Source organism: Boleophthalmus pectinirostris, unplaced genomic scaffold (assembly GCF_026225935.1).
Source record: "Boleophthalmus pectinirostris isolate CB_2022bp ecotype Guang Dong unplaced genomic scaffold, ASM2622593v1 HiC_scaffold_19, whole genome shotgun sequence".
NCBI lineage: Eukaryota > Metazoa > Chordata > Actinopteri > Gobiiformes > Gobiidae > Boleophthalmus > Boleophthalmus pectinirostris.
This window is the reverse complement of record NW_026571140.1, coordinates 26,572,382-26,600,375: the sequence shown is the minus strand read 5'-3', so window position 1 is coordinate 26,600,375 and position 27,994 is coordinate 26,572,382. Positions and strand designations below refer to the sequence as shown.

At 37.6% G+C, this 27,994-nt stretch overlaps 1 protein-coding gene across 1 annotated transcript in view; it reads left to right on the top strand.

The window, feature by feature from the left end:
- Positions 1–27,994, top strand: part of gpc5a (glypican 5a) — a 209,124-nt gene that overhangs the window by 51,008 nt on the left and 130,122 nt on the right. Inside the window, exons 4-6 of the mRNA XM_055155037.1 lie at positions 601–834; positions 2,969–3,096; positions 3,543–3,668. Coding sequence (XP_055011012.1) covers positions 601–834; positions 2,969–3,096; positions 3,543–3,668 — 488 coding nt within the window. The remainder of the gene's footprint in view (positions 1–600; positions 835–2,968; positions 3,097–3,542; positions 3,669–27,994) is intronic.

The following is a 27,994-nucleotide window of genomic DNA, read 5'->3' as shown; positions in this document are numbered from 1 at the left end:
CTTTACAGTAGAGGGGGCAATAGGCCAAAACATCAACCTCACTTCTATTATCCCCCATGCTGTATAATTAGCCCATCCATTTCAGAATGATTCAACACATAAACCCTGTATATTTAGGCTGAGGTCTTCGCTCAAACTGAAAACACTCTCTTCCACCTTGTGATGTCATGTGGTAATGCAGGAAGTGCTCCACTATGTTTTAAAACTCCATACACCTTCGCTAGAATCATTTGGATCATTTCAGCTTTGGAATTGCCAATCTTTACTGAACAAAAGGTAAAGGGAGTTGTTAACTTGAAAACTACCGCATGATGACATCACGAGGTGGAACAGAGCATTTTGAGCTTTGGAGATGTAGACAGATTAATAAAAAAGGATGACTCAAACATGTGTGAATGAAACAAAACACAAATCCTGGTATGTTTTTGAGGAGGTAATAGCAAAATAACATAATTTAAGTCAATTTTGCCTATTAAGGGATCAGTGAAAGCCCTCAAAACGGGGCCTATGTAACAAGAATCTGAATCCCATGAATAGAAAAATATAGTTTAATATTTAGAGATCAATAATGTTGATATTTTCTATTCACGATATCCTTAGGGCCTCACTGAGTCCAAGCCGTGCATGGGCTACTGTCTGAATGTGATGCGGGGGTGTCTGGCCAGTCTGGCAGAGATTGATGTTCACTGGAGGGAGTTTGTGCGCTCTCTGGAGGGTCTGTGCTCTCGGATGCAGGGCTCCCAGGACCTGGAGCAAGTGCTGCTGGGAGTTCACACGCTGCTGCATGACGCCGTGGGCAATGCGCAAAGGAATGGACCTCGCATAACTACACAGGTCAGGGGAGAGCACTGCTTTGAACTTTGAATGTCCTTTGGGAAGTATCTACCTTGTATATGTATATGTGTGTGTATGTGTGTATATATATATATATATATATATGTATATATATATATATATATATATATATATATATAATATATATATATATATATATATATATATATATATATATATATATATATATATATATCATATTTTAAATTCACAGTGACTAAAAACTTTCATTCGATTGTTTTTCAATTCACATTTTCAACTGTACCCTTTTCTTAAATACCAGAACTTTGATTGTTTTGTTTGTTGTAAACTAGTTTGGAACCAGATTTTTTGAAGCAGTGATATAGATAATCTTTAACATAAACTGCATTGATATCAGACTTGTATGGTTAGAAAATAGGCAGAAGCACCAGTTTTGTTTTGTTCTTGTGAGAAAATCAAGTGTGTTCTACCTCTATGATGCCCTGTGACTCAGCTCTTTGACTCAGCTATAAAAAATAAATGGCTTTTCCACTCACAACCACAAAGTCCAGGCATAAAGGCTGTAATTTACTATGTGGCTTTTCACTTCAACCAATTTGAAAGCCACATCCCCATCTAGTGGTTGTCTTGTGTTACTGCCAGACAATCACACAGTTTATTTGTAGTACTGAAAGTGAAGGGGTTTGATGTGGTTTCATGATTTGTATTCTTACCATAACAGTGTATTTTTCCCAGCAAAATACAATTTTTTAAATCTGCTCTTTTCCAATAAAATCTGTCAATCTAACTTAATTCAAAGGTTAGGGAATGAATTCATTTGTTACCAAGTGTCAGTGAGTCTTAATAAACAATATGTTCTTTGTGAATTAAGCCTTACCTCATGCTTTATTTAGGCTATGATAAGCGTAATTATTGTGTTACCAAAAAGACCAGCAGACAGGGCTGGCTTTGTCTGGGTCCTACAAGAAATTTCCTGGAGACCCTCAGTTTGCAGAATGAACACGGATAATTATGAGGGATCAGACATTTCTAAAATTGCCCAGTCTGTTTCTTAAACAAACTGCTCTGTGTGATACAGCTTAAATGGTTGACAAGCCTCTCAAAGCACTACACTACACTCTACACACTCTCATTATTCATTCATTCCACACTCAATTGTGGTAAGCTACTTCTATAGCTACAGCTTTCCTGGGATAGACTGACATGAGTGAGGCTGTGTCCACCAGTGAGCATTTATTCATACATCAAATTCATACATGGGTAAAATAGATGAAGTGTCTAATCCAAGTGAGCCTGTCATGATAACAAATTTTGAAGCACAATATATTGTTACAGAGATATACGTGCGATAAATTACTATATTTAAACTCCTTCATGCCACTGATACAATAACAACAATGCAAGATAATGCCTGTAAACCATTTTTAAATAGATAGTATCATTATGTGGCATGAGCTGCAACAAATAAATTACTTTTTCAACTCTCTACAGCTCAAATTGTTTCGTATTACAACTAAAATAGCAAAATCTCCCCACTTTTGCAAAGAAATTGTACACACGATAAGTTTTGAGTCCTAAAATGTATTGTTCCATCTTTCCTAATATTTAATGATAAATGGATACAGTAACTATTGTGACAGACCTAAAGGACACAGGACACAGCGACACTGGTTGGAGTGGGATTCAACCACAGATTTTAATGTTCAGTCTACAAACTGAATGCAGAGTTCCAATTGTAAATTATCTGAGAGCCACACTCTCCTGTCCTTGTCCTGCGCCATTTGAAGTTATGTAATTAATGTTATTCAAAGTAAGCTTTGGGACTTTAATTAAAAAGTAAGACAGTGTAGCAAGCCACAAGTCCTCCTCCTCCTTCCCACGCAACAGCATCAGAATATAACTAAGTCCATACAGTTAAACAGAACCTCACGGCCCCAACACCAGTCTGTGTGACCGGGCAGGATCTGGACACATGAAAAGCCCATATTACTTTCACAGGCTCTTGAAAATGTGCTGTTTGAAAAATACAAAATGGATTTAAAGTTTTCTGACTATCTTAAAACTTCTTTGGCTAAAGTATGCCTGAGTATTTCACAGGCGTATCTGAGTTTAGACTTACTTACGTGTCTCCTGTCTCCTTGCATTTTAACAGGTTCATAAACTGTGTGGTCCTCCAAACAGAAGCCCCTCTCAGTCTGTTAGCATCAGTGTGGCTAAGGACCCACTGCCTCTCAAAGCTGCTCCTAGACCGACGGGGGACTCTCTCGCCCAAAGGAAAAAGTGAGTAATCATGAGGTGTTTCTTACCAATTTAAGGTGAGACACAAAAGGTGAAAGCAATAAAAAAAAATAAATAAAAAAATCACTGTTAACTTTTTCTAAAAACTTTCTGCAACTTTTGAGTAATTTGCACTCAACATGTAACATGTAACTTAAAAATATTATATCGTAATTTTTTCAAGGATCCCCATTAGTCTTGAGCAAAGACTATCATTTATGAAGTCCACAGATGTTGCAATCTTTAAAAATGTGCTTCATTTTGATTACAAATTAAAAAACACCACTCAGATTGAAAAGTGTCATGAAAGAAACCATTTGATTTTAGAGGTGTTTAAATGTTTCAAAATTGACAACTAAATGAAAACTTACTTTATTTTTATTGTCTTTTTTAATGATCTATGTTGTAAATTAACTAAAATTAAACTTTTTAATCCTCTTCAATTTCAGAGATTTTCTGAGTGGCCTACGTTTGTACCGGACATACTACGGTGGCCTGGCGGATCAGTTATGTGTGAACGAGCTTTCCCGAGGTGATGGAACTTCCTGCTGGAATGGCACCAACATTGTTCACAGGTTTGTCAACAGAGATTAATGTACAATACACTTGGCATAGGCTCAGGTTTAGTGTGCTCCATATTTAAAATACAGTGACAGAAACCCATTAGATCCAAGTTTCACATTAATTCTAATCAAAAGTTTCTGAAATTTCCGACGGAGAAGATTTGTTGCTGCTATTTTTCCTTGTAAATTATTGCATGTCATTGTGTTGTCGGGCAAATTACTCACTGCTTTCCTTGAGTCGATAATTTAGACATTTACAAACCCCCTCCAGACTTCCTGCCATTAAATCCCATCTAAAGGTAATTAATTAATTTTAATTTTTGACACCTTATGCTTTTGCTTAAATTAAAACAGAGTGTGAATGAATATGCAAAGACTCGAGAGAGAGAGGAAATATAGTTGTATGTCCAGAAGGCTTGACATTTTCAAATAATCCTGTAGGATCAGGATTAATCCAGGGAGTCTCTAAATACATGTATAATGAAGAGCGTTATAATCCCACGCATTTGGCTGCAGACAATACCTGTATTATAGTTAAGCTGTATATAAATAAGTTAATATAAATAGCCTCTAACCTTCAGTTTTAAGTAACTAAGGCTTAAAAAAAGTTGTGTGTTTTGGTATTTAAAAAGAATGACTGACTAGAAAACTGAGATGGTGAGTTTGAGTTGAGTTTTTAACCTCAAGCAATTTTTGCTTTTTTGCATTTTTCAACATTTCTTTGGCCTTTTGTTGAAGAATAGTTCTCTGCTATTTCGAGGTTTAAGCACAATATCATTTGGACGTATTAAGTGTAGATGAATACATTTTTTATCAATGGCTCCAGGGCTTGAAAAATACATGCATAAAGTTAACTAATATTCTTTGCCTGTTATTCAGCGTCTGTTTTATACTCCTATCTGCTTCTCTAAAATCATAACAGAAATGGTTATCTTTTGTTTTTCTGATGTATTTTTTACTAATTGACAGTATATTTAACATATTTTTCTAGCTGAAGTCTAGTGAACAACCAGGGCTAATTTATAAAAAAAAAAAAAATGAAACTAGATACTCATTTGAACAAGTAGGAATACTGAAAAAAATCACAAACAGGATAAAAATGGACTGTATAGTTTTAGTTTTATAGGTTTTAATATATATATTGTAGTAGATGGCTACAGGGTAACACTCATTGTGATAGTGTGATTCAGTATTGTATTCAAGTCCATGCTTCCGCTGTAGGGAGTATCATAACCTCTGATGACGGTGGCCAGATAACAAGGATTTAGCTGGAGGTGTCCTTGATACAGCAGTGCAATTTCTCAGTTACATCAAAGAAACTGCTATTATTTAGTGTGTTAGAATGTAATTTAAAATACATCTTATTGTCTAAAACATTTTGTATTATCACTGGTTACCCACGGGAACCAAACAGGTACCCACAAATAGCTGCTGAAACGAGCGGGTTTTAATGTTCTGGAATCTGGCAGGTATGGGGGCAGGTAGTGAGTTCACATGGGCGGGTCAGATGAATCAAATGAACAACGAACGGGAGAAAAATACTTGGCATGCATCCAGGACATCCGTTGCTCTGGAAACAAGTGCCATTTCATGGTCTTTTCCGGGAACGATGGCAGACCAGGCTGAGAGAGTGACTTTAGTGTATTACATAAAACTCATCAGAGGAGGTGATCGACTGCGCTTCTGGTTTAGTCCTGGTATAGTCCTTGTCCAGTCCTGGTGTAATCCTGGAGATCGGCTCTGCGGTTGCGGTGTGTATATTTTTATAATCCGCTAATGACATGGCGTAGGTTCAGTCTTGGTTTATTCCTGGATTAGTCCTGAACTATTAAGGTTTCGGACTAATGGGCTGAACTCGATTTATCACGGGCACGGGCAGGTAACAGGTGGAATGTTAACGGGTTAACGGGCGGGTGTGGTGCTGTACTGTGTTGCTGCGGGCGGGTGTGGGTCTCCAAAAATGGACCTGTGGAGGATTCAGGACAGCTTTCTTTATACAGTCTGAGTCTATGGTGACACTAAACCTGCTTAAATGTTCCTAGATCCTTGTTAACGGCCGCATTCCCGGGTCCCTTTAGTCTTTTCTATCACTCTTTGTGCCCTGCTTCCCCCCTCCCACCTCCACTCAAGGCCCTCTTCATATATTCCAAGGCGGTGGTTGTTCCTTTTACCTGTCAGCGCCTGTCAGAGCGGGTGAAATGGCAGCTGGGTCAGTATATCAAACTACACTGCGGCGGAGGTTGGCGCTCGGGTTAGCAGATCCATTGTAAAAAACCCAACCTTGTAGGGAGCATTTCACGTCTGGTATGTGAAGGTAAGAAGGATGTGAGGGAAGAGAAGATGTGCTTTTATGAAATAGATGGACACAATCATACAGTCCTTAGGGATGGGTCATAGCCCTCAGTTACTCATAAAAACATTGTTACTATAGCGACCGTGCACCAAGGTTAAGTTTCCATTTGGCGGTTGACAATTTGGGCTTTTTATCTTTGTTATTTTCTAACATAACACACTGAGTTTCTATTACAAAGGCAGCAGGCAGCGCTGAGAATAGAGACTTCAGGCCAAAGCTCCAGGCTGCAGACTGTCTGTCATCTGTGCTTATGGGCCGTGCACTTTCACTTCACTCCACATCTTCCTCTGTCTCTCCATCCTCATCTTTTCTATCAGCAGGGACCACTTCAACAACAGAAGGAGGGAGAGGAGTCGACTTAAATTTCGGATATGGCTAAAGTAAAATAAATGTTGTCTTTTGAGATTGAGTTTAAAGAAATGTTGCAGTTTTAAGTGTTCCCATAGTCCATACAAGCACTTTGTATTCTTAATTCATCTTGTAGAGTTTGTGGAGGTTAAATTTTTATGATTATACTTTAGGCTCTTATGTACAGACCTCTGTTTATTTCATAACTTGACACTTTTAGCTGCACTTTGCTGTCTTCTTCCTGCTGCTTTAGGAGTTTAAATCTCATTTTTGTCAGTATAGTAACTTTTGCTTATTTATAACAGTACAGTATGTGATTTTGTAATGCTAGTAAAGTTACTGCAATTTCTGGACTATAAGCTGCTACTTTTTTCTCAAACTTTAAACCCTAATATATGGACAGATTCTTTGTTTGGCACATTGTCTATTCATATATACGGTCTATGGTTTGGCAATACAGTGGGTGCACGTGCAGCCTGAGTGCAGAGAGCGCTGCTATCTGTGCGGTGAACACATAGAACATGGGTTAGTATGAAGTTGGAGCTCTAAAAGAGGCTGATGGCCTGAACTTGAAAACCTTCTTGAAGGCGTGGACACCTGCAACTTATATTCAGGTGTGGCCTATATATGTACAATTTAAAAATTTAGTTATAATTTAGTTCATGTGGCTTATATTCAGGTGCGCTCAATAGTCCAATAATTATGGTATTGTTATTGCAATGTAAAAGTGGAAGTGGAACGTTTTCTTGCTACTAAACTCCAGGGTTTAATAGCACTGTGCACTTTCCCTAGTCCTTTTTGGCAACTGTAGTGTAAACTAGGTACATTTTAAGTTTTCTGGTCAAAAATAGTCAAAGACTGAGTCTGTGATGCCTCTGGTGGCTAATACGATGGGAAGTGCTATGTGACATCACACAAGACTGCCCTGATTACAGCCAGGTTTTTTGATTACAAAAACCAAAATGCAGGGGCAGAGTTTGAAGTGTGGAGACTTGTCCTACCAATTACAGTCTTCTTCATATGTCCTTCTCCCTTATTCTCTTCTTTAGTCCTTCATGTACGGCCCAGTCTAGTAGCTCTATTTGAAATGTGGTTGTGGGAGAAGTTTAGATGTTTAGGTCCACTTTAACTTCAAGCTGGTTTTGAACTATGAGGCTTCTCTTTGATTTGATGTATGTTCACATTCACAAAAGTAATCTGATCACTAAATCACCAAAATACTAGTAACATGTGTCAGTTAAATCAATGGATTTTTAGAGTAATTGCTATATTTGTGAGATAACCTTTAAAATAACTTCCAGTCTTTAACATTTTCTGTTTCATTTTTCTCTTTGACACATTTGTTTATTTCATATAATCGTGTGAACAATCAAAAGAAATCAGTTTACTCACATCAGATGTAACTGTTGACAAGACAACTCTGATAACTCCAGAAATTAGCTCATTATCAGATTTTGGTGTTCATATAGACATCACCAGTGCTATGTTGAACTTTGAAGACATAAGCCAGCCACTAAATATAACTCCCACTAAACTTTTCAACAATATTCACACCCTTGTACATGCCCACATCACCGCGGGTTAGCTGTCTGATTTTTTTTATTCTTTTTCAGACAAAAAGGCAGCGGAGAAATTGAAAAACATTACCAATCTTACCGGGAAAAGGCCTCCAAATCGACTTGAGCTGTGCGCCTGCAGCCTTGCACACTTCCCATGGCTCTCTTTCTATTAGCCCCCAACTATAGATGAGTAGCCCAGAGTCAACACAGCTCCAGACTAAAGCAATAAATAACCCACTGCCTTCGGGTCATAACCTAACATTCAGAGAGAGAGAGAGAGAGAATAAAACTGTGCCTGAGTTTACCGAGCCTGAAGAGGGGTCTGTGATTGCACTGTTCTCCTTCTGTAGAGGCTGTGTGAACTGTGAAGGGGAGTACTTACAATTATGTACTTGAGTAACTTTTATGAGTGAATAGGACTGCTATAAAAGTATTTTGGTAGGGACATATTGAGTACTTTTCTTAGGTGTATTACTATTCTGCTCTTGCATAGTCTTATTGCATCATTACACTTTACTTGATTAAGGACCGTTGGAAATTGCAGCACTCATAATTAGATTTAAATTTGTTTCTGTTTTTATCTAGTAGTAAAAATAGAACACATGCATTTTATGATCTATGTGGTTGGTTACACAAATATCCAAAAAGACATTATCCACACAATCACTGAGCATTTTCTTCTTTCTTCATTTGTACTTTTTCACTACTTAAGTCAGTAACTATTTGATTCTGGAGTTGAGTGATTGCAATTACGGCTGCTCGATTATGGAAAAAATAATTTTCACGATTATTTTGGTCAATACTGAAATCACGATTATTCAGTTAGACGATGCATTTATTCAGCATTTCTCTCTCTCTCTTAAACAAAAGAAAACAAAACACTTTGTTATTGATAATTTACACAGAACTTTCAAATTGAAAATAAATGTAGGCTACAAATATGTACCTTAGAGCAGTTTTGCGATGTATAAAACATAAAATTAATAAAATATACTTTGAAATAAGGCATAGAAAAACATAAATATATTAAAAATAAACTGTATTTCCAGGGGTTCTACAATCTCTATTAAAAAAACAAAACAAAAGTTATTTATATCTATTAAAAAAATACCCAAATAAACATTAAGCTTTATCATTTCAACTTCATTATATGAGTTTGGGGATCATTTCACACACAAATCGAAATCACCATCAAAATTCACTTAATAGCCCAGCCTTAGTTGCAGTTTTGTTTTTCATTGTTTATCAGCGATAAGTGAACTATATATGTACATTTTCTGGTAGGGGTCTTCTTCTTGCTTGGGTTCACAGAGATGGTATTACCTGTTTTGGAATGTTCCATAGTATGGCATTAAACTAGCTCTATGGAGCCAGTTGACACCGTCTGACTGAGTTGTGAAGAGATGACCCTGCTCTCTGTAAGAGTACTTTTCATAAAATCCATAAAAACATCTGTAGTTTAATAAATACAAAATTAATTAGTTTAATACCATACTGTATAAAGTAATAACATCAAAGGAATAACATCAGCACGGATACAAACAATTAACCAGGCTGGTGCCATCTAGTACCTCCGCTCAATTTCATTTCTCTCCAGCAACTAGGTCAGGAATTGGAATACACTAGATAGTTCGCAAAAACCCCCGAAGTGCAAGTTCGGGCACCAGCCAATCAGTGAAGGGCCATATATTCTGTTTTGGCAACGATTCCCAATATTGAGGATTTAAAGCCGGAACAAAGAGAATGTTCGGTGAATTTTATCAAGGGGAAAGATGTTATTGCCCTTCTTCCTATGGGATTTGGGAAAAGCTTAATATACCAGTAGCGGTGCATCGAGAGAACAAGGTCAGACGGTTTCTACGAAGTAACAAACAATGGCATACTCGCAGAAAAGTTACATGGTGTGCATTTAATACCACTAATGGCAGTAGTAGCAGTAGATCTTGTTTAACTTTCCCTTTTTCCCAAATAATTTACTTTAACAGCATTACTTTTACTTCTACTTTTATTGCAATATTACTTATTCATAATGCTTGAGTCTACATATATCTGCCCCCCCCTCCCTATTTGTGTGTAAAACCTTATATTAAAGCCCCGTACCGGCCCCTTGTGGTTCAGCCCTGATTGTTTTATGGTCTAACTCGCGAGTGGCTTTAATGCTGTGTCTTATTTAATGAAAGCGGACGACACAGCAGCGTGACTCAGGAGCGTGGAGATTTGCAGCAGATTTAAGGCTTGTCTTCATCTAGTGCCAGTAAACAAAAAGATAAAGAATAATCAGATGGAGACGAACTGGGAGCCTTTCTTCTCCTGGTTTGATGTGGATGATGTGTGAGTCTGCAGGGACCAGACAGTGAATACTCGCGTGTCTGTTAGTCTTCTGAAGTGCTTCTCAAACTGTGGTACGTGGGCAGATTCTGGTGATAGAATTCATGGGCTGTGGCTTGCTCTTTATCTGTGGGTTTCAGAATGATGAGGACAGTTGCCATAGGAAATAACAATGTAAAGACCTGTTGTGCTTGTGTATAGTTATAATCTCTGACACCCGTGAATCATTATGTTATAATTTGCATATTTTAAATCACAATTGATCTAAAATGACTTAATAAAAGAAAAATATCCACTGACTTCAGCGTTAAAAAACTGTGGGGTCCAGTGGAAGCTAACGTTGCTGTAAATGCCACAACACAGAGATACAAAGTCGTCAATATCTCCAGTGGATATCTGCGGATCATGTTATTTTTTTGGTCTTTTTTTTTTCATTTGTACCAAAATGATTACGTGATTCTGTTGAATCCTATGTCTATCGCAGATAAAGAAAATAAATATCCAAGCCTCTCATAACAATATATTGCTATAGTACAGAAAATATCACAATAAAGTTGAAGTTGAAACTTCTTTATGTCATTAACACATTTATCCTAAAGCAGCATAATTGGTAATACAAGGTAGGGGTATTTAGTAGAGACATTGGTCAGTTTTAGGCCTGGTTGAGTGCTTGTTGAAGGTTATAATCTTGGTTTATGGCTGGTTTAGTCCAAGTTCACTTTATGTTTTGCCCACACTCTCTGTCCTGCTGCGCCCTGTCTCATAGTTTGGAACTCCCAATTGAAGCTCATCTTATTGTAACAAAGATGGCCCATTGAAAGTCAAATCGTTTTTCAGGTGGTAGTTTGGTTGATGGAATACTCATTTAGCTTCTCTTCTCTCTCTCTGTCTCTTTCTCTGTCTCTGTCTCTCTTTCTCTCTCTTGCGCTTATTGTCAGTTTCATCATTGTGAAAGCCAACCTCCAAAGTAATACTGGGTAATTGCACAGGTAATGCAGAAAAAGACAGCTTTGTAAAAAAAAAAGTTAAAGTTAAACCGCATACTTCAGGGTTTTTTTAGTAAGAAAAAAACTCTTGACTTTATTTTTTACTCCATCTGTGATTGTTGGTAATGGAAAAACTAATGGTGGTGGTCATATTTAAAACAATGGACATAACTATACAGCGATTATAACAGTAATAGAAACTGTACTTGGAGTAGACTGCATTGATCCAAAGGTAATGTAGAATATTTCATTTCATTCCTCTGGCAGAAGCACATTAAAATATAATCATTTAGAGATTTGCGAGATTTGTATGATATTTAAGCTAGTCCTTTGATATGAATGGTTTTGGTCCCAGTGTGAATAAAATCATGCTGATCTTTGAATAATTTTGACAGAATTACATCTTTATAGAATAAAAATTCTTTACAACATTTCCAGTTAATTTTTGGCTTGTTCCTAATAGTAACAAACAAACTCTCCTCCTAAATGTAGTTTATGTGGTTGTTTGTCCTTGTGTAAAATTGTTCTCCTTTCCTCTTTGGCCCGGTCGCTGTGGTGATGTTCCTGTCTGACCCGGTGCTGGTCTTACTGTGCGGCTAATTAAAAATCCCTCTGTGATTGATGTAGTGAGAGATAAAACATTAGATTGTGGCGAGCAGAGCGTTGCCTGCTGCAGATCCTGGACTTATCTGGGCTCAAAGGTCCACACCTCCTCATGTTTGTCCATCAATTACCAGCGCTGAGAATACGAAAAGTGTCTGGACTGGACCATACACTGCAGTTATGCTCTTAGATTGTGGGACTTGACATTTTGAGAAATAGTTTTATGGTGTGTTTACACTTGAACAAAGCCACATCAAAATTGGGACTCAGCCTGGCTTAAAGGTGCACTGTGTAACTTTTCTGGAGAGGGTCCACAACTTGTTTGTCTCTATGAAGATGTTGATGTTTTGGTTTAAATTGTGCACAGTATAATATTTACCTAATCTGTCTTGCATTTATTCAACTACAGGTGTTATTTATTGCTCAAAAACATCTTAAAAACAACTTTCTTACTGTGAGTGGTGCTGCCGCTCCACAATTGACCTGTAATTTGTCTTGCAAGTCTCCATAGAGTTTCATAAGTTTATGACCCTCCAGCAGACAAGTTACACAGTGCACCTTTAAACCAGGGTTTAAATTGGGACTAGATCAGGACTAAACCAGAACTAGAACAAGTGTACATCAGGACTAAACAGGACTTGAACCAGGACCAAACCAGAACCACAGAAACCACATGTGAACACTTCAGAATAGATTTAGTTCCGATGAACAGTAAAAAGAATGCTCATTTTATTTTAGGGTAGACTTATTAACTTCTAGCTGCACACATGCAAGTGGTTAATTGACTATATGTATTTATTCAGCCCTTATGCTGCTAATTAGACATTTATTAACACTCCAAACACCTACTAAATCCTTTTTTACAGTTTGTTAGTGTTCTATTCAATTCAATTTTTTATCACATAATCTTGTTACAACACATACACGGCACCCACATACACAAGTGTACACATCATAGAGAACAATAATATATAATGCCTGCACAGTAAACAAAAATGTAACAAATGGAAATATAACAAAGATTAAATGGACCTTCACCTAAGGTTATAAAGTTAGTTGTCTTACCAGTCATTTTTGAATTCCAACAGTGTATTTTTGTAGTAGACACTATCGTAACCCACTGATTGGAAGCTTTCCACATCTCAATTTCAATAACTCACCTTGACCAGAGCTATTATTTTGATAATGTTGTGCCTGTTGGGTGAGTTGTTAACAAGACAACTCCAATTGTAGTTTTTATTCTAATTTAATTTCAAGAAAAGCCAGAAATGAGCCAAGATTTTAAATTGGTAGAGTTCCTGTATCAAGCAAAATTTCACATACTTAAAAAACTAGCCAAAGGGATCAACAAACATTTTTTTTTTTTAAATTTCATTTCACTTTTCAGTATAAGGGTTTCATGACTCAAAACTTAAAGAAATTACCCCTGAACTCAAGATTTCTGGTTCTATCCGGATCCTGTGAGTTGAATCAGCGCATTAGTGGAAAATGATGTGGTCCTATTCCCTTGGACTACTATGGTTAGAACAATATCATTTTTTAATCAATTGTTTAAAAGTCCTATATTGCAAAAATGATTATTGTGAGCTTTAAGCCATGTTTTAATGTTGTTACCTCCTCAAAACATATAATTGAATTTGGTTTCATACACACATATTTCAGTTACCCTTTATTAATCTGTGTTTTCTGTTTGAGAGAAGAACTTAGCTTAAATAGACAGGATTTGTGTGCTTAATAGGTGTGTATGAAACAAAACACAACTGCGGGTATGTTTGTGATAACGAAATAACATTGTAACATAGATCAGAAAATTATGTAATATGGCTCCTTTAAATTAAAAGTAGTGAAAATATTATGACACTTCCTTTTTGATTCCCCACACATTTACCATTCAATACAGGATTTTAAACCAGTTACCAAAACTATTTAGAAAAGTGTTAAACATTGAAAAAAAAACTTTGTTCCTTGCATTCTTTGGCAGTAGGAGACAAGCCTCTGTCGGAGTTATTGCAGTAGTAAAGACGGCTACAGCCCCCACAAGTTCTCCTGCATGATGTTTTATTCATGATTACCTCCTTGGGTGCAGAGCGCTTTAATTCATCCCCACCTGCAGTCTGCCAACATGCACCAGGTGTTTGGCTTTGTGCAGGCTTTCCAAAGTACCTCTTTTTGTTCTAATTGAGTGGAGCTACACAACACTTTATTTCTTACAATAATACCAAAGCTGACCTTGCATGCTTCTGGCAAATGATGACTATAGGTGCAAGAACAAAAGGGCGAGCGAGGGGTGTGGGTGTTTGTGTGTGTGGAGTGAGAAAGAGAGAGGGGAGACAGGCAGATAAGAAGCTGGCCTTTGCTTTATTAGGGCGCCCTCGTCATGCTGGCCTGTCTACCTGAGCAGCAACCCTTGACCTTTCCCATGTCTCCCGCTGCCCCGATTGCTCTGAAGAGGTTAATCACATGGTAATGAGAGATGAGAAGTCCAATGCCGAGGCTCAATAATGACTGGATCAAAGTGAGAGCATATAGACCTGGGGAAAAGATAAATTTTAATATATAGAAAGAAGGAGCAAGAATTCAGAAAAGAGTTAAAAGTTCTAATAATGAGCATGGTATAGAACTTTGCCAAACCATTCATCGTGTATCGCCGAAGGACCAGGAACCAGAAGAGTAGCCAGAAATATACGTAAGAATACAGGTATATTTATTAAAGTAGGTATAAAAAAAGTAAGTAATGAACTGAAGTAAAAGAAAGTTAGAAGTAATTGGTGAAAATAGCACTTAAATACTGTTTAACTGTTTGTACAGAACATCAGATTTATGATTTAAACTTAAATTATTAAATAAGGCACAGGTTCCAATATTAATAAAAATAGGCAACAGGATTTTGAAAGATTAAATAATAAATGCAAATGTTGTTGTTCCTGCTTTTGGTCAAATTGCCGGTTGGGTGACTGTGGTTGGAAGTATTATTACAGGAGGTGGAGGAGAAGGAAGTAGTCAAGTTTTTCTCTTGGAGAAAAAAAAAAAACTACTACTGAAAGCTGGACAATTTTGTGAGAACTGATTATTACCATTATAAAACTGTCTATTTCAAAATAAAGTGACTTAAACATCAAATGGAGAAAATAGAGGACTCAAATGACTCAAATAAGTATTTCCTGCACCACCACTATAATCAAAAGCAGAAATCTGATGTAGAAATCTTTCTTTAAAATAAAAATAAAGCACAATAAAAACTTCAATATAATTTTTTCTCAGTACTGTACATCTTATTCCATTTTGATCCTATAGTTTATCATATGTTTGATTTCCCCTCCACCCTCAGCCACCCTTACACCTATGTGGAGCTCAGGTAATTTGCCCAGGCTTATCTGAAATGACAGCTTTTAAGCTCTGCTAATAGGAATCCACTGCAGAAGCATCAAGAGCTTAGGTAATCCTAGCCTACTCAGGGAATACTGCTTTATTTGAAGGCGTTTTAAAGCGGGCCATAAAATCCACAGCCACCGCCGACAAAAAAACCATTCTCAAACAAAAGAACTGCAGAGAAAACACATAAAAATGAAATTAAATATGAATAATTTAGCAACAGTGCGGACCTTTCGCTAGCGCCAACCTCAGTAAACACAACATAACACCATCGCCTCTATTCAGCCCACAGATCTGTTTAATACATTTACAGTGTCCTGGAGTTTGAGCAGCTAATCTTATATTGACATTTTTATTGCACTCCAAATGATGGGCTGTGCTATCCCAGTCTTACGTCTGTGTTTAAAGTAGTGATTACCCACAGCAAAGAAAATCCTATTCAAATACAGAAAAACAAACACAACCCGACAATGCTTTTATTTCCTTAATATGAAATACAGTGATTTACAAAACCTATCGTACTGTTTCATTTGCTGCAAGTAATAGTGATACTAATACATCACCAAATCATGAATATATAATGCATTGTGGGGGTTGAGCTATATACAGCAAATACATTTTATTATTACTACAACTTTTACTTTTAGTACTTCTATTTCTACCTGCTACTACTCTAGGTAACTACCACTGTCACTTCCAGCAGCGGTAATGACATGAACTATGACCCTATTTCCACTAAGGTAATAAAGAAACAGAAGAGGGTGCATTGACGGATCTGGGACTCAACTGGAACTCAACGACTCTGGACTAAACCAGGACTAAACCAGGACGTGAATGACTACACCAAACCAAATCTACATCAGGACTAAACAGTAGGGATGTAACAATAACTGAAATATCATGATATCGTATCGTCCAAAGTCTCACAATAATATCGTGGACTGTCACAATATATCGAATCACAAGTTCCTTTGCTGACATGCATGGTTTTATAGTAGCAACAGCTTATGAAAATAGGGAACTACATATCCCATGATTCATTTCAGTGCAGACAACATGAAGATATATCTTTTTTACTTGAATTCCTGGGATTATGACGGTAATAATTCACACCAAAATCTTGTCAAGGTATTTTAAAAGCAGCAAAGTGTCCCATCTACAATTATATTTACCTCTTCAAAATATCACAATAAATATTGTATCGTGAGATTGGGATATCCTTACATCCCTAATAAATAGGCCTGTCATGAAAACAAAATTTTACGGTACAGAGAAATACTGCGATAAATGATAATACTGAACCTACTTTATGCCACCCAAAACAAATTTTTAAAGAGACTATATCATGAAAAGGTATGGGCTCCAACAAATTAATAGCAGAAATGTATTGTTCTATCATGAATTGAATGATAAGTCAATATAGTATTTATCGTGACAGGCCTAGAACTAAATGGGCTTAAACTAAGATCAAATCGAGACTTAAAGCAGGTTAGTGACTTTGCTGAACTTTTCTCACAAAGTCTAATCTAATACATCACCACTTAATCCTGCATTGGTCCCTATATGCTGCCAGATCTGTTTTACTCTCTGCGACCAGTAGGTGGCACTCACTCCTTTGTGCAGCCCGCGTTTACCTTTTGGATGATGTATGCCTGAGACTGGAGTTTTTATCCATGTTTTTCCTGACAGTGACAGACAGACTTTAAGTGATAAACAGCTCAGCACGACACCGCATCCGTCCTCTTCCTCCTGTGGTTTGGAGCCAAGAATCGACCTAATTTTCAACAACAGAATCAGACCTATTCAACATATGCTGTCAGGTGCTTTATGAATTACAATGTTTTTAATACACCCTTGAAACAGATTGATGTTAGCTCTTGTTAAAGGTCCTATATTGCTCAAAATTGACTCTTGTGAGCTTTAAAATATGTAAGAATGTTGTTACCTCCTCAAAAACATACCTAGAGTTATGTTTTGTTTCATTCGCACATGTTTGAGTAATCCTTACTATTAGTCTGTCTACATGTCCAAAGCTCAAAATGCTCTGTTCCACCTTGTGATGTCATGAAGCAGTAGTTTTCAAGACAGCTATCTTTTACCTGTAGTTCAATTGAGACGCTGTTCGCAATTATTATGAAATGCATTTAGGCTTCTCTACAATCCTTGACAATGGTCTTCTTGTGTGGCGTGACATCGCCTGCCTTTTTCCACAGTCCAAAGACATGCACTTAGGTGAAGAGGTAAAGCTCAGGGAATGCATGTGACTATGAATAGAATATAAAGAAGGTATTATTATTGGCTTTGTGATTGACTGGTGAACACTGGGATGCTCTTTTGCAGATGTTTGTGGATCTGCTGTTGTGCCAGGAAGCAGGACATTAAAGGGACCATATCCAACCCAATCAATTTTTTTATATAGCACATTTTACACACACTAACTATGTAAAATCAACAGTTAGAAGCTTATTATATATGTTATATAAAATGTCATGTTATAATGACGTTCACGCATTAGCTTACCCAGAATTATATTTCCATTGCTTCATACGTGTTTGAGTAAACATGTTTTGTCTTGCATTGAACACTTGAGTGCACAGTTTTCTGTTTTCACTTATCCCCTATCTCCACCTACATCAATGTACTTAACTGGGATTATTCAAAGTGTTCAGAGTCTACGTCATACATGACATGTTCAAAATTGTAACATGTCATTGTTTTGTAACCTGAACAGGCTTCCTGTGTAGCCCTTAAAGAATTACATTTATACATGAAAAAAATTGTAGAATAAAACTGATAAAACACCATGTAAAAGTCTGTTTCTGTCTGTAGTTCAATAATTCTGGTTTATTAATAAGTAAAAAGTCAATTATCTGTGAACATTTTTCATCATAAGTCATTAGTGAAGATGCATTTCTCTAAAATGCCAAACGAGATCAGTGAAATTTAGCAAAATATGCATGTGTGACTTGGAGTTGAAAAAAAAATGTTTTGCCTTGAAATACTTTGTAATCATTTAGTTTACCAATGTAATTGAACTGTAAAAGCAGTATTAGAATGTATTTTACAAAATTAAGTCCTGTAGTTATCAGTTTTTGTTATTTAAAGGTGTATTGTTTTCTGGTAGAGGGCCCACCAGTTGTTTGTTTCTATGGAGAAGTCATTGCTTTGCCTGCCATGTTACAAATTATTAAACTTATTGATCTCCAAAGAAACAAGCAGGAGATGCAACTAGGACAATTTACAGGTAAGATCTGTGAAGAGGCAAAACCATATTATAAATTTTATAAAAAATTTTTTTTTACATAACAGGCAAAGCAATAGCATCTCCATACTGGCAGACCTTAAACTGAAAAGTTGCACAGAGCAGCTTTAAATAGTTAGTTGAAATATATATTCTTTGTGGAAATTAATAAAAAACAAAATCAGCAATTCACAAGACAAAAACTCTAAACCTTGACCACTTCAGCGCCCCCTCACACTACTACTACTTTTCAACAGTTTGATCATTGACTTGGGAGCTTCTTAAAGTCCGGATATTCAGATGGGACACTCAGGCTAATAGGAGTTGGCTGGTCAGTCCTGATTGAGAAGTAGGGAGAGAGAGAGTGGGTGAGCGAGGAGACGTTCTTGAGCAGTCCGTCTGTATGCGGCAGCTGCCTTCAGCTGATAACCACAGAAACCGCCGGAGCACTTGAGGTCTGGGCTGCACAGGGCTCCAGTGTCACTATAACATGACCTTATATCCTGGCCCGGTTTAGACTTAGGGCTCGGTCACATCACCACATCCTGACGATCATCCCCAGTGACACAGTCAAGAAGTCTACAGTCTCACTGCATGGAGAAATTCAGTTCATCTGCACCACTAATGTGTGTGTGTGTGTGTGACACTGTGGAGACTAAAATCTGTATACACACTAGGATTGTTAAAAGCATTCAGAAACAGACACTAAAATTAGTATTCAAAGTAAATACTCTAGTACGTATTGATACTGGAAAACTCACTTTCACATTAGAGAATGAATAACTTAATGATCTTGAGCTGTATCAGAACAAGTATAATAGCAATAGACCCGTACACCCATGGACCACTATGGAACCTGCATGGAAGGATTAGACAGATATAAGGCCACATGGTAATATGAAAGAAAGAAGTATTATTTAATGAAAATCACCTCCTATTGTCTAAATAGAGTGCTTTTATTTTCATTGTGGTATCTGAATTGGTATTAAGTATCGAGTCATAAGGGACCTACCTCCTTTATGGCGACAAAAATCAGGTTCCCATGGTATAATTCCTTTAATATGAGATCAACAGCATGATTTAAAGTTCAGATAGGGTTTAGGTCAAGGTTACGCAAGCAGTGTTAATGGTTAAGGTCAATATCAATCTCCAGGAAATTAATGTCAGTCAATGTAGTAACACCAAGACGCATGGAAACCCAACATCTGTGTGTGTGTGCGTATGTGTATGTGAATGTGTGCGTGTGTGCGTGTGTGTGCGTGTATGTGTGCGTGTGTGTGTGTGTGTGGCACTAAGAGCTTTGCCTTTGCCAGCCCCTTCTCAAATTATGCATGATTGCTCTGGACAGATAAATTTTCAATCTCGCTGTCTGGAAAGAGAGACTTTGTGTATTTGCACTCCGATATTATCCCCCATGTTATACAGTCAGATCTGGAGGATGCATTTTGACTTGCTGGTGCATTATACAGTTCTGCTCATTCTTCACTCTTGTTACAAAGGCTTCTATAGGGTATGTGTTGGCGATTAAAAAGACCCAAGCTGATCGTTGACAATTATAAATGATGGACTTTTCGTTCTTGCTTAAAACTGAAACTTCCTGTTGGGGGTGTTTTACATGTATCTGTATTTATTATCTGTATCTGCATTAGCAAAAACTGCCAAAATGTTTTAATATAATCTGAAAACACAAAAAATAAAAATGCATTTCAACAACACATTTTCAGGAACATGTGATTGATACAAGTATTCATGGTCCAGTTTAAGAGTTTGATTTTCAACAAAAAGGGGACTAACTAAAAAACTGAGCACTGTTTGTGACAGTAATTTTACGTGGGAGAGGTTTAAGTGCACAAATCATTTGACCTGTCATAGTTCCAACCAAATCAGCTCTTTCTGTTTAGACTGTGTTAAAATAAAACTGAGATTACCATATTTTCCGGGCTATTGGGCGCGCTCTTTAGCCTCCAACCTCTTCAAAAAACGACTGCGCGCCCCGCAATCCAGAGCGCCCTATACACAGATCCACTCAGGTGTCCCAGCATGACTTTAGTAAACTACAAAGCCGCACCACCCGCAGCACATGCAAACACGCAACCGCACAGTGAAAAAACACCCGCAGCCACACTCATCACTCCATGCGGACGAGGAATGGAACGGAGGAACGAACCTAAAAAGTGAGTACAATGTGCCACTTCTAGCCACAACTGAACAACTGAGTCACTGCAAACAGGCCAACAATCCAGCGATCCCAGACAGCACCCTCCCTACACGCCACAACTGAACAAAGTCGAGAGTCACCGTGAACGCGCCAGACGAAGTCCGACTAACCCATCTAACTGTTGTGTTTCGTTTAAAGTCTGGTGTGTTTTATTTGTGAAAAAAGTTCGAAAATACACCATTCTATGACAGTGCGCCTTATAATCCAGAGCGGCTAATAGTGCGGAAAAATACGGTAAGTCTAACTGGAGTAACAGAGCTTCTAATAGAGTAGTGCTTTCAGTTAGCATCATACCCCCAAGGATTGTTGATGACATCAGCTGCAAAGTACCAGTTCAATCAACTGCATAGCCCTAGAGCATAGTAACTTTGGCCTTTTATGCTACCAGACCTTTGCCAGTTCACTTTTAGTTTTTCTATACCTTCCTATTGAAGAAACCTCCTATAGGTACACTGCACTGTACCATGACCCTCAGGTGTGTATTGTGTGAGCTTATCCCATTCATTTTTCAGTGGGCACAGCAGGTTGGAAATGTGCTACCAGCATCTCCAGCAGTTTGTGGATCTGCTGTTGTGCCAGGGAGCAGCACATTGAAGGAGAAATATTATGTAAAATCTACTTTTATGAGCTTTTAGCCATGTTTTAACTGCTTACCCAGACATGTATTTTAGTTGATCCATGCATGTTTGAGTAATCATGTTTTGTCTTGCATTGAAGACTTGAGTGCTCAGAATTGTCTGTTTTCACTTATCCCCTATATTTGCCCACCTCTGTACTTAGTTCAGATTATTCAAAGTATTCAGACTCCAGGTCATATATAAAGCGATACAGACATTTTTCAATAACCAACAAAACTGAAAAAATCCACTGCTTATATGGTGAAGAGTTGGGGTTTCTCTGTTCTGCAGTTTTGAACAGGAAGTTACTGGTCCCATTCTAATATTAATAAATTTTTGATCAATACACAGCGTCATAGGAGCTCACAGTTTTCATCTGCCTAAAACCCGTGTCCTCTTTCCCCATGGAGCCTTCCTCTTTAGCATAACACACCCCGCTGACAGTCCCAAAACTAAAGGCTCTGAAAAACACTCATTACATCAGAGAGTAAGTGTTTGAGTTTGGAGCACTTCTGTTTATTTCATCATAAAAACACGCCTGATAAAAAGTCCCGGCTTGAGATTTAATCGCACTGAAGATAACACAAGCTGTTTCCCTCAATTTTTAATCAGGCTATGTGGCCATCAAGTAAATACTGCCAATGGTGTTTTTTGTTATTTTCTATAACATAATTTTTATAACCAGAAGCTTGTGTATTTGACAAAAGCACATAGTTATGTATAGTTAAGTACAATTACTATGTAGAAAATGAGGGTTATTAGTTAGTTTAGACCTGGCCAAGCCTAGCTCAAGATCTGGAGATGGGTTCCCAGGTGTGCAGTGCGGTGCCCACTGCTCCTGGCAGGTTGATCCAGTGGCACTGAAGGCTGGATCAAATACAGACGACAAATTTTACTTCAAAGACAAAGTGTACCATAACCTTACTACTTTCTCCTTTATCCAGTAAAGAATTATAGAAAAGTATGAATACTTGCAGGGTGGATGGAGTGTTCCACTCAAGGACAATGACATAAAGCCAATATCAAAGATTGATCTAGCAAAAATGTTGTTTAATGGACTCCATTCCCAGCTTTACTTCTTTGCCCATACTGCATGTATAAACCTCATGTTGTGTATTTGACAAAAGTACGTCTTTATGTATAGTTAAGTACAATTACTAGGTAGAAATTAGGGCTATTAGCTAGTTTAGTCCTGAACAAGCCTTGCTCCAGATCTGGAGATGGTGCACCTGGCTGTTGCTCTGCGGGTGCCCACTGCTCCTGACAGGTTGCTCCAGCGACAGAAGGGTGGTTCAAATGCAGAGGACAAATTTTTACCTTTGGAGACAATAAAGTGTAGCTTAACTGTACTGCTTTCTCCACTGTCTTTAACCAGTGATTCATTATAGAAAACACATGATTACTGCAAAGTGAATTAAGTGTCCCCAACAACAAAATGTCAATATCAAAATCTGAATCTTCAAATTGTTTAATGGATAAATGTCTCTACCAGCAATACTCCTTCAACCCATTCTGTACTGCAAATATGCTAAATATATAGTACCAAAACATTTTCATTTATACTCATTATTTTTATACATCTTATAGCTTGCAGGCCTTAATTTTTTTTTAAATCATAGCGTATATTTGCTATTCTTTTCAGTGTTTTATTTTGTACCACACCGCCTAAGCAAATTCTTAGTTTCTTGTATTTCTTATTTTGTTTGCTGGAAATAGCAACATATTCTGATTCTGTGCTCTACTCCTTCCCATACTACATTGCATGTATACTAAATCCATAGTACTTTTTGCTTTCTCTCATTCAAATAATACAGTATATGAGGCTATTTTAGTAATAGACTTTTACAGAACACACCATGTCATTCTTTGGTACGGTAGCGCTGCATTTTCTTGTTCCACATTCACAATAGAAATTCAATGAGGTCTGCGTCTGCCAGCTCCTGTACATTTGTGTGCATCCGTACCTCGCTCTGCTCTTTATACTGTCTACATCTGGAATAATGCCATGTGAGCTGTGCTTCAAACGCTGTATTCCTCTTCACTGCAGAGAAGAGCCTGGTATCTGCGCATCATTGTCTGCTTTATCACACCACAGCAGGCTTCTGACAATACGTGTGTGTGTGTGTCCTCTTTGATTTGTTCCCACTCATTTGTTAACTAAACATGCTTTCCCATTTATACGGACAAAGTGAAGAATGTAGTAGTCATTAAGTATTCATTACCTGAGCATTTTGTTGCTTCTTCCTGTGCACACTTTTAGCCCGGAGAGATTTTCTGAGCGCGTAGGTGGCTCGCATTTGGAATATTGACAACTTCAGAGAGCAACCTTTATGGGGTGGCCTGGTTTATTATTTATTACCATGGTTACAGCCAATAAAGCTGTCATGGGATCTATCACTCATTGCGCACTTAAGTCCCCAGCCATCACAGTGTTGTCTTAATGCAATTATAGGCAACAACAATTTCACAAACCAAAATGTCAAAGTCATCTGCTTGTTATCAAACTGGTAGGAGGGTAAGACTAGTGTCTCTAATTAAACTTGTTGATCCAGACTAGTAATTTTGTCTCGCCGTTTATTTAGTCTGTTGAAAAGGTTGTGAGTGATTTAGTAATTTTCGAAGTGATCCAAATTGGTAAGAAAATGGAACAGTTGTCTTGGATTGACAGGAATACTGAATTTTGTTTCCTCTCATATTGATAAATCTCAATTTTTGATTCAGTTAATTAATTTTACTGAAGATAAATAATACAGACTTTTAATCATTGCCATTTGACACGAGAAATAGTGACACTTCTTACTCCAGAGTCTGAACTCGGCTTCAAAACACACGCTTTTCTGGCAGAGGAGTGGCTGTGGGCCTCTCAATTAAAAAGACCCAAGATTATCATTGACAATTACAAATGACTGAATCTTGATCTCATTTAAAATTCAATTATTTGCACAGTCTTACTTTACCAGGTATCGTGGACCTCAGGTTGCTGACTCAATTTCTTACAATAGTCTACCTCAACTGTTGTGTGGTGTGTTCAGACATCAGTGTTGCATGATGTTATTATACTTTCAGATTTAGAACATATAAAGTCTATAATTTTTATGATTTGAGAAGACCTGTTATTAAAAAATTACTTTTTAGAGCTTCTAACCATGTTATAGTTGTTTCCCCTTCTTATTTACCCTCTGGAAGTTGTATTTGAAGTGAATTGATTTGAAATGATTCATACATGTTTATTAATCAGTGATACATGTAGGATTCAGTGGCATTGTGTAGTCATTTTGGCATAAATAAAAACAAATGCTAATGTGATGTGCAGCTGTCCATAGGAGGTGCAACTCAACTTCACGGTTCTTTGTTGTGGTGATGTTTACAGTGACGTTAGCTCCATTGGGCACCACAGTTTTCTAACACAGAAATAAGCTCACTAGTTTCTTTTATTAAGTTGATTTAGACCAATATTTAAGATTTATTCATTTAGGTCTGCTTGCCTACAATCTCTAAGTGCAGTTTTCATGTCCATACAGCGTTACAGACTTGTTGTAGAGTAATTTGTGACTTCAAAATGCCAGGAAAAGCGGAACAGTTTTTTATTATTAACAGCTTAGTAAATACATTTTTATTCAAAAACAAGTTTCCTGGACTTGTTTACTTGGAAGCATCCAAATCTTTGCCAACAGCAAAACAAACTCTTAACTGAGTAATTGTTGATTTCAGACAAATATTGTTCTTACGTGCACACTCTCATTTAGTCATGATTGTGCTTTACAAACAAATACCCATCTGTCAAACATACTCGGATCCAAATGAGTAGCACATCTCAACTGAGCAGCACATCTCAAATGTTCAATTAAAAGCAACACAAATATTGTGTCCATGTGATCTCTTTCTTTCATTTTTTATCTTCTTATTTTGACCAATCACACAATTCTGTTTGATATTTCTTATTAAAAACAAGTAAATATGAAATTCAATGAATGTAAAGATGAATCTGTGCTCTTTAACACCAAATTATTCAAATTTATTCAACCAAATTTGCACTGTGTAACATTTCTGATAGAGGATCCACCATCTGCTTGTCTCCATAGAGATGTTATGGATGGAGTGTTCCACAACATGGCATAAAATCTATCTTGCATTAATTTTTTTTTCTTGCCTCAAAAACATATTGTCTTACTGTGAGCTTACTTGTTGCCCAAGAGATGGTAAACTTTAATGCCGTACTGTGGAACACACCAGGCAAAGCAATAAAATCCATGGAGACATGTCCTTAATTAGAAAGGTTATATTGGACCTTAAAGTCACTATGTTCTAAATCACGTCCTTTTACTGCAGATTGACTGTGGATCTGTCGATTAAAAAGCCCCAAGCTGATCATTGACAGTCTCAGACAACAGGATCTGGGTTCGATATAATTAGATAAATTGGTTGAGAGATCAAGGTAGAAGGCTGTGATTGGCTGACAGTTAAATAGTATAGGTACAAAACAGTCTTCTGGGTTGTTTATATTACTGTTTGTAGTAGCAAGTGGAGTAAAGTGTCTATTTGCACCTGCCCTATAATGAGCCCAATCTTGCAGCCATGGTCTGGTTGTGCCTTTGTGCCTTTATTTATCGGAGTAAGACTCAGCTCCTCTTTACAAGTGGAAACCTACCTTTTAGCTCCTGACCCGCGCTGCCGGCCCGCTGTGAATCCCCTCTCATTAATCTGACCTCCCACAGTAAAAGCACTGTGGCTGGAGGCATGGGACACAGAACAAATCTGAATACCTCCTTCATTTCTCCTGTTAATAAACAAAACAGGAAGCAATAGTTGGATAGGACAGGAGAGAAGATGTGGAATTCAAAGTTATTAGTCAAATAGAAGGAAACCACTGCTATCACACGGTACTATTTAGGAATGTGAATAGAAATAATAGCTAAATACAAATTATTGAAATAAACCAACATAGACATGTTTCAATACAATACAAAATTCAACTTTGGTAAAAATACACTCATTAAGTATTATTAAATATAGAAATTAGAAATCAAATAATGTGCAAAAGTAATTTTACCCCAACAGGATAACACTGGAAACATTTGTAAAAGTAAATTATAGATCTGTAATATCAAAAGCTCTCAAAAACAGGTTCAACCAGCCTCTGCATTTTCCTACACAGACATCTTTTGGCGTAAATTATGTTACTTAGTCTATAAGTTATCTAAAGAATACAGCAAAGCTCATCTTAGTGATATATGCAGAATCTAAATCTCAAGTATCTCATCACTTGTCTGGGGCCTGTTCTCGCATCACTGTCCCTGCAATGTTGTCTTGCAGTTTCCAAGGCAACCAAGCCACCCTTATTAAAAAAAAAGAGAAAACTTTCACCTTCCCTCAAACTGCCCTTTACCTGACAGCCAAGATAAACGAGAGAGGGTCTGGGAGGAGCAGCACAAACATGCATCTGCGCTCAGTGGTGCGTGCTCATTGGCTCTCCACTGGAAGCTTCTATTTACCTTAATGCAGGCCAAGGGAGAGGCTGGAGGAAACAGTGTTTAAGGGGAATTACTCGCCATATACCTCCCATCAACCTTGAACTGAATGAGGTAATAAATAATAAGGCATAAGAACAAAGCTAACAACTCTTTCTCTACAAATATACAAAAAAGTGAGAGAACTGAGAGTATTCTCAGTGGGGTTTGTGTAGCACAGGTCAGGTCCATTTGGAAGTGTTCTTATTTTCAAAGTGGTCTAACGTGTTTAAATGTAAAATGTGCAGCTTTCAGGATAACTTGGTGAAAGTTTTCAGGTCCATTTATGTCCTGTTTCCTCTGTGTGGACAGGTGGAAATTACCTGTTGACTCCATAGACTGTATATAGAAATGGACATAGGCACATAGCTAATGCATAAACCACCGCATTCCAAATAGGAAGTTCGCATGCGGACGCTTTCAGGTTCTACTGATCCCGGCTCACTTTGACTTACATTGGAATATTGTCGCTTCCCTTTCTGTAACTGCTACAGTGAGCCTTGCCATTTTGGTCTTAAATGTTTGTATTCACCCCCACTACACGATCCTTGTGTTTTTATTTCACTTTTTATTTTTTGTCCATAATATAAAGCCTGGCTCCAAATTCGCCCCTGTAACTGTTAGCATTGCAAGCTTCATTTGACTGGAGCCGAACGCTTTGGGTGACATCACACTCGCTTAATCCACTTCTTTATACAGTCTATGGTTACCTCATAGAACTATAATAAAATCTGGAAGATCAATCCAACATGACGTCGTATTGTTTTCAATGGCCTGTGCACACTGGCGCCTGGACCCCCCAAAAATTTCACTTCTGTATTTACTTCCTAGTGCCTCCCACCTGTGTGATGTATGTAACGTACACGGCCTGGTGTGTTTGGACCAATCAGAGCGAAAGCTGTTGGAGCGGAGCTAGTGTGGGCTCAGAGCGGGGCTAGGTTAACTCTTACAAGGCTAACTTTTAGGTGTTTGAGGATTTAAAAAATTTAAAAAGTTTATGTTGTGAAAATAAACAAGAATCCCTACAAAATTCAACCTTTGTGAAAGTTGTGGATGCCCTTTCAGCTAAACACGGGCAGTTTGAATTCCCAAAGAATGCATTTTGCTTCTATGGGAGAATTCTTTCCGTGCCCAACCTCCCGGGAGCTGCAGTACATGGAGTGGCCACTGGTTAGTCTCGAGCCGGGACAGAGGGGGAATGCCTAA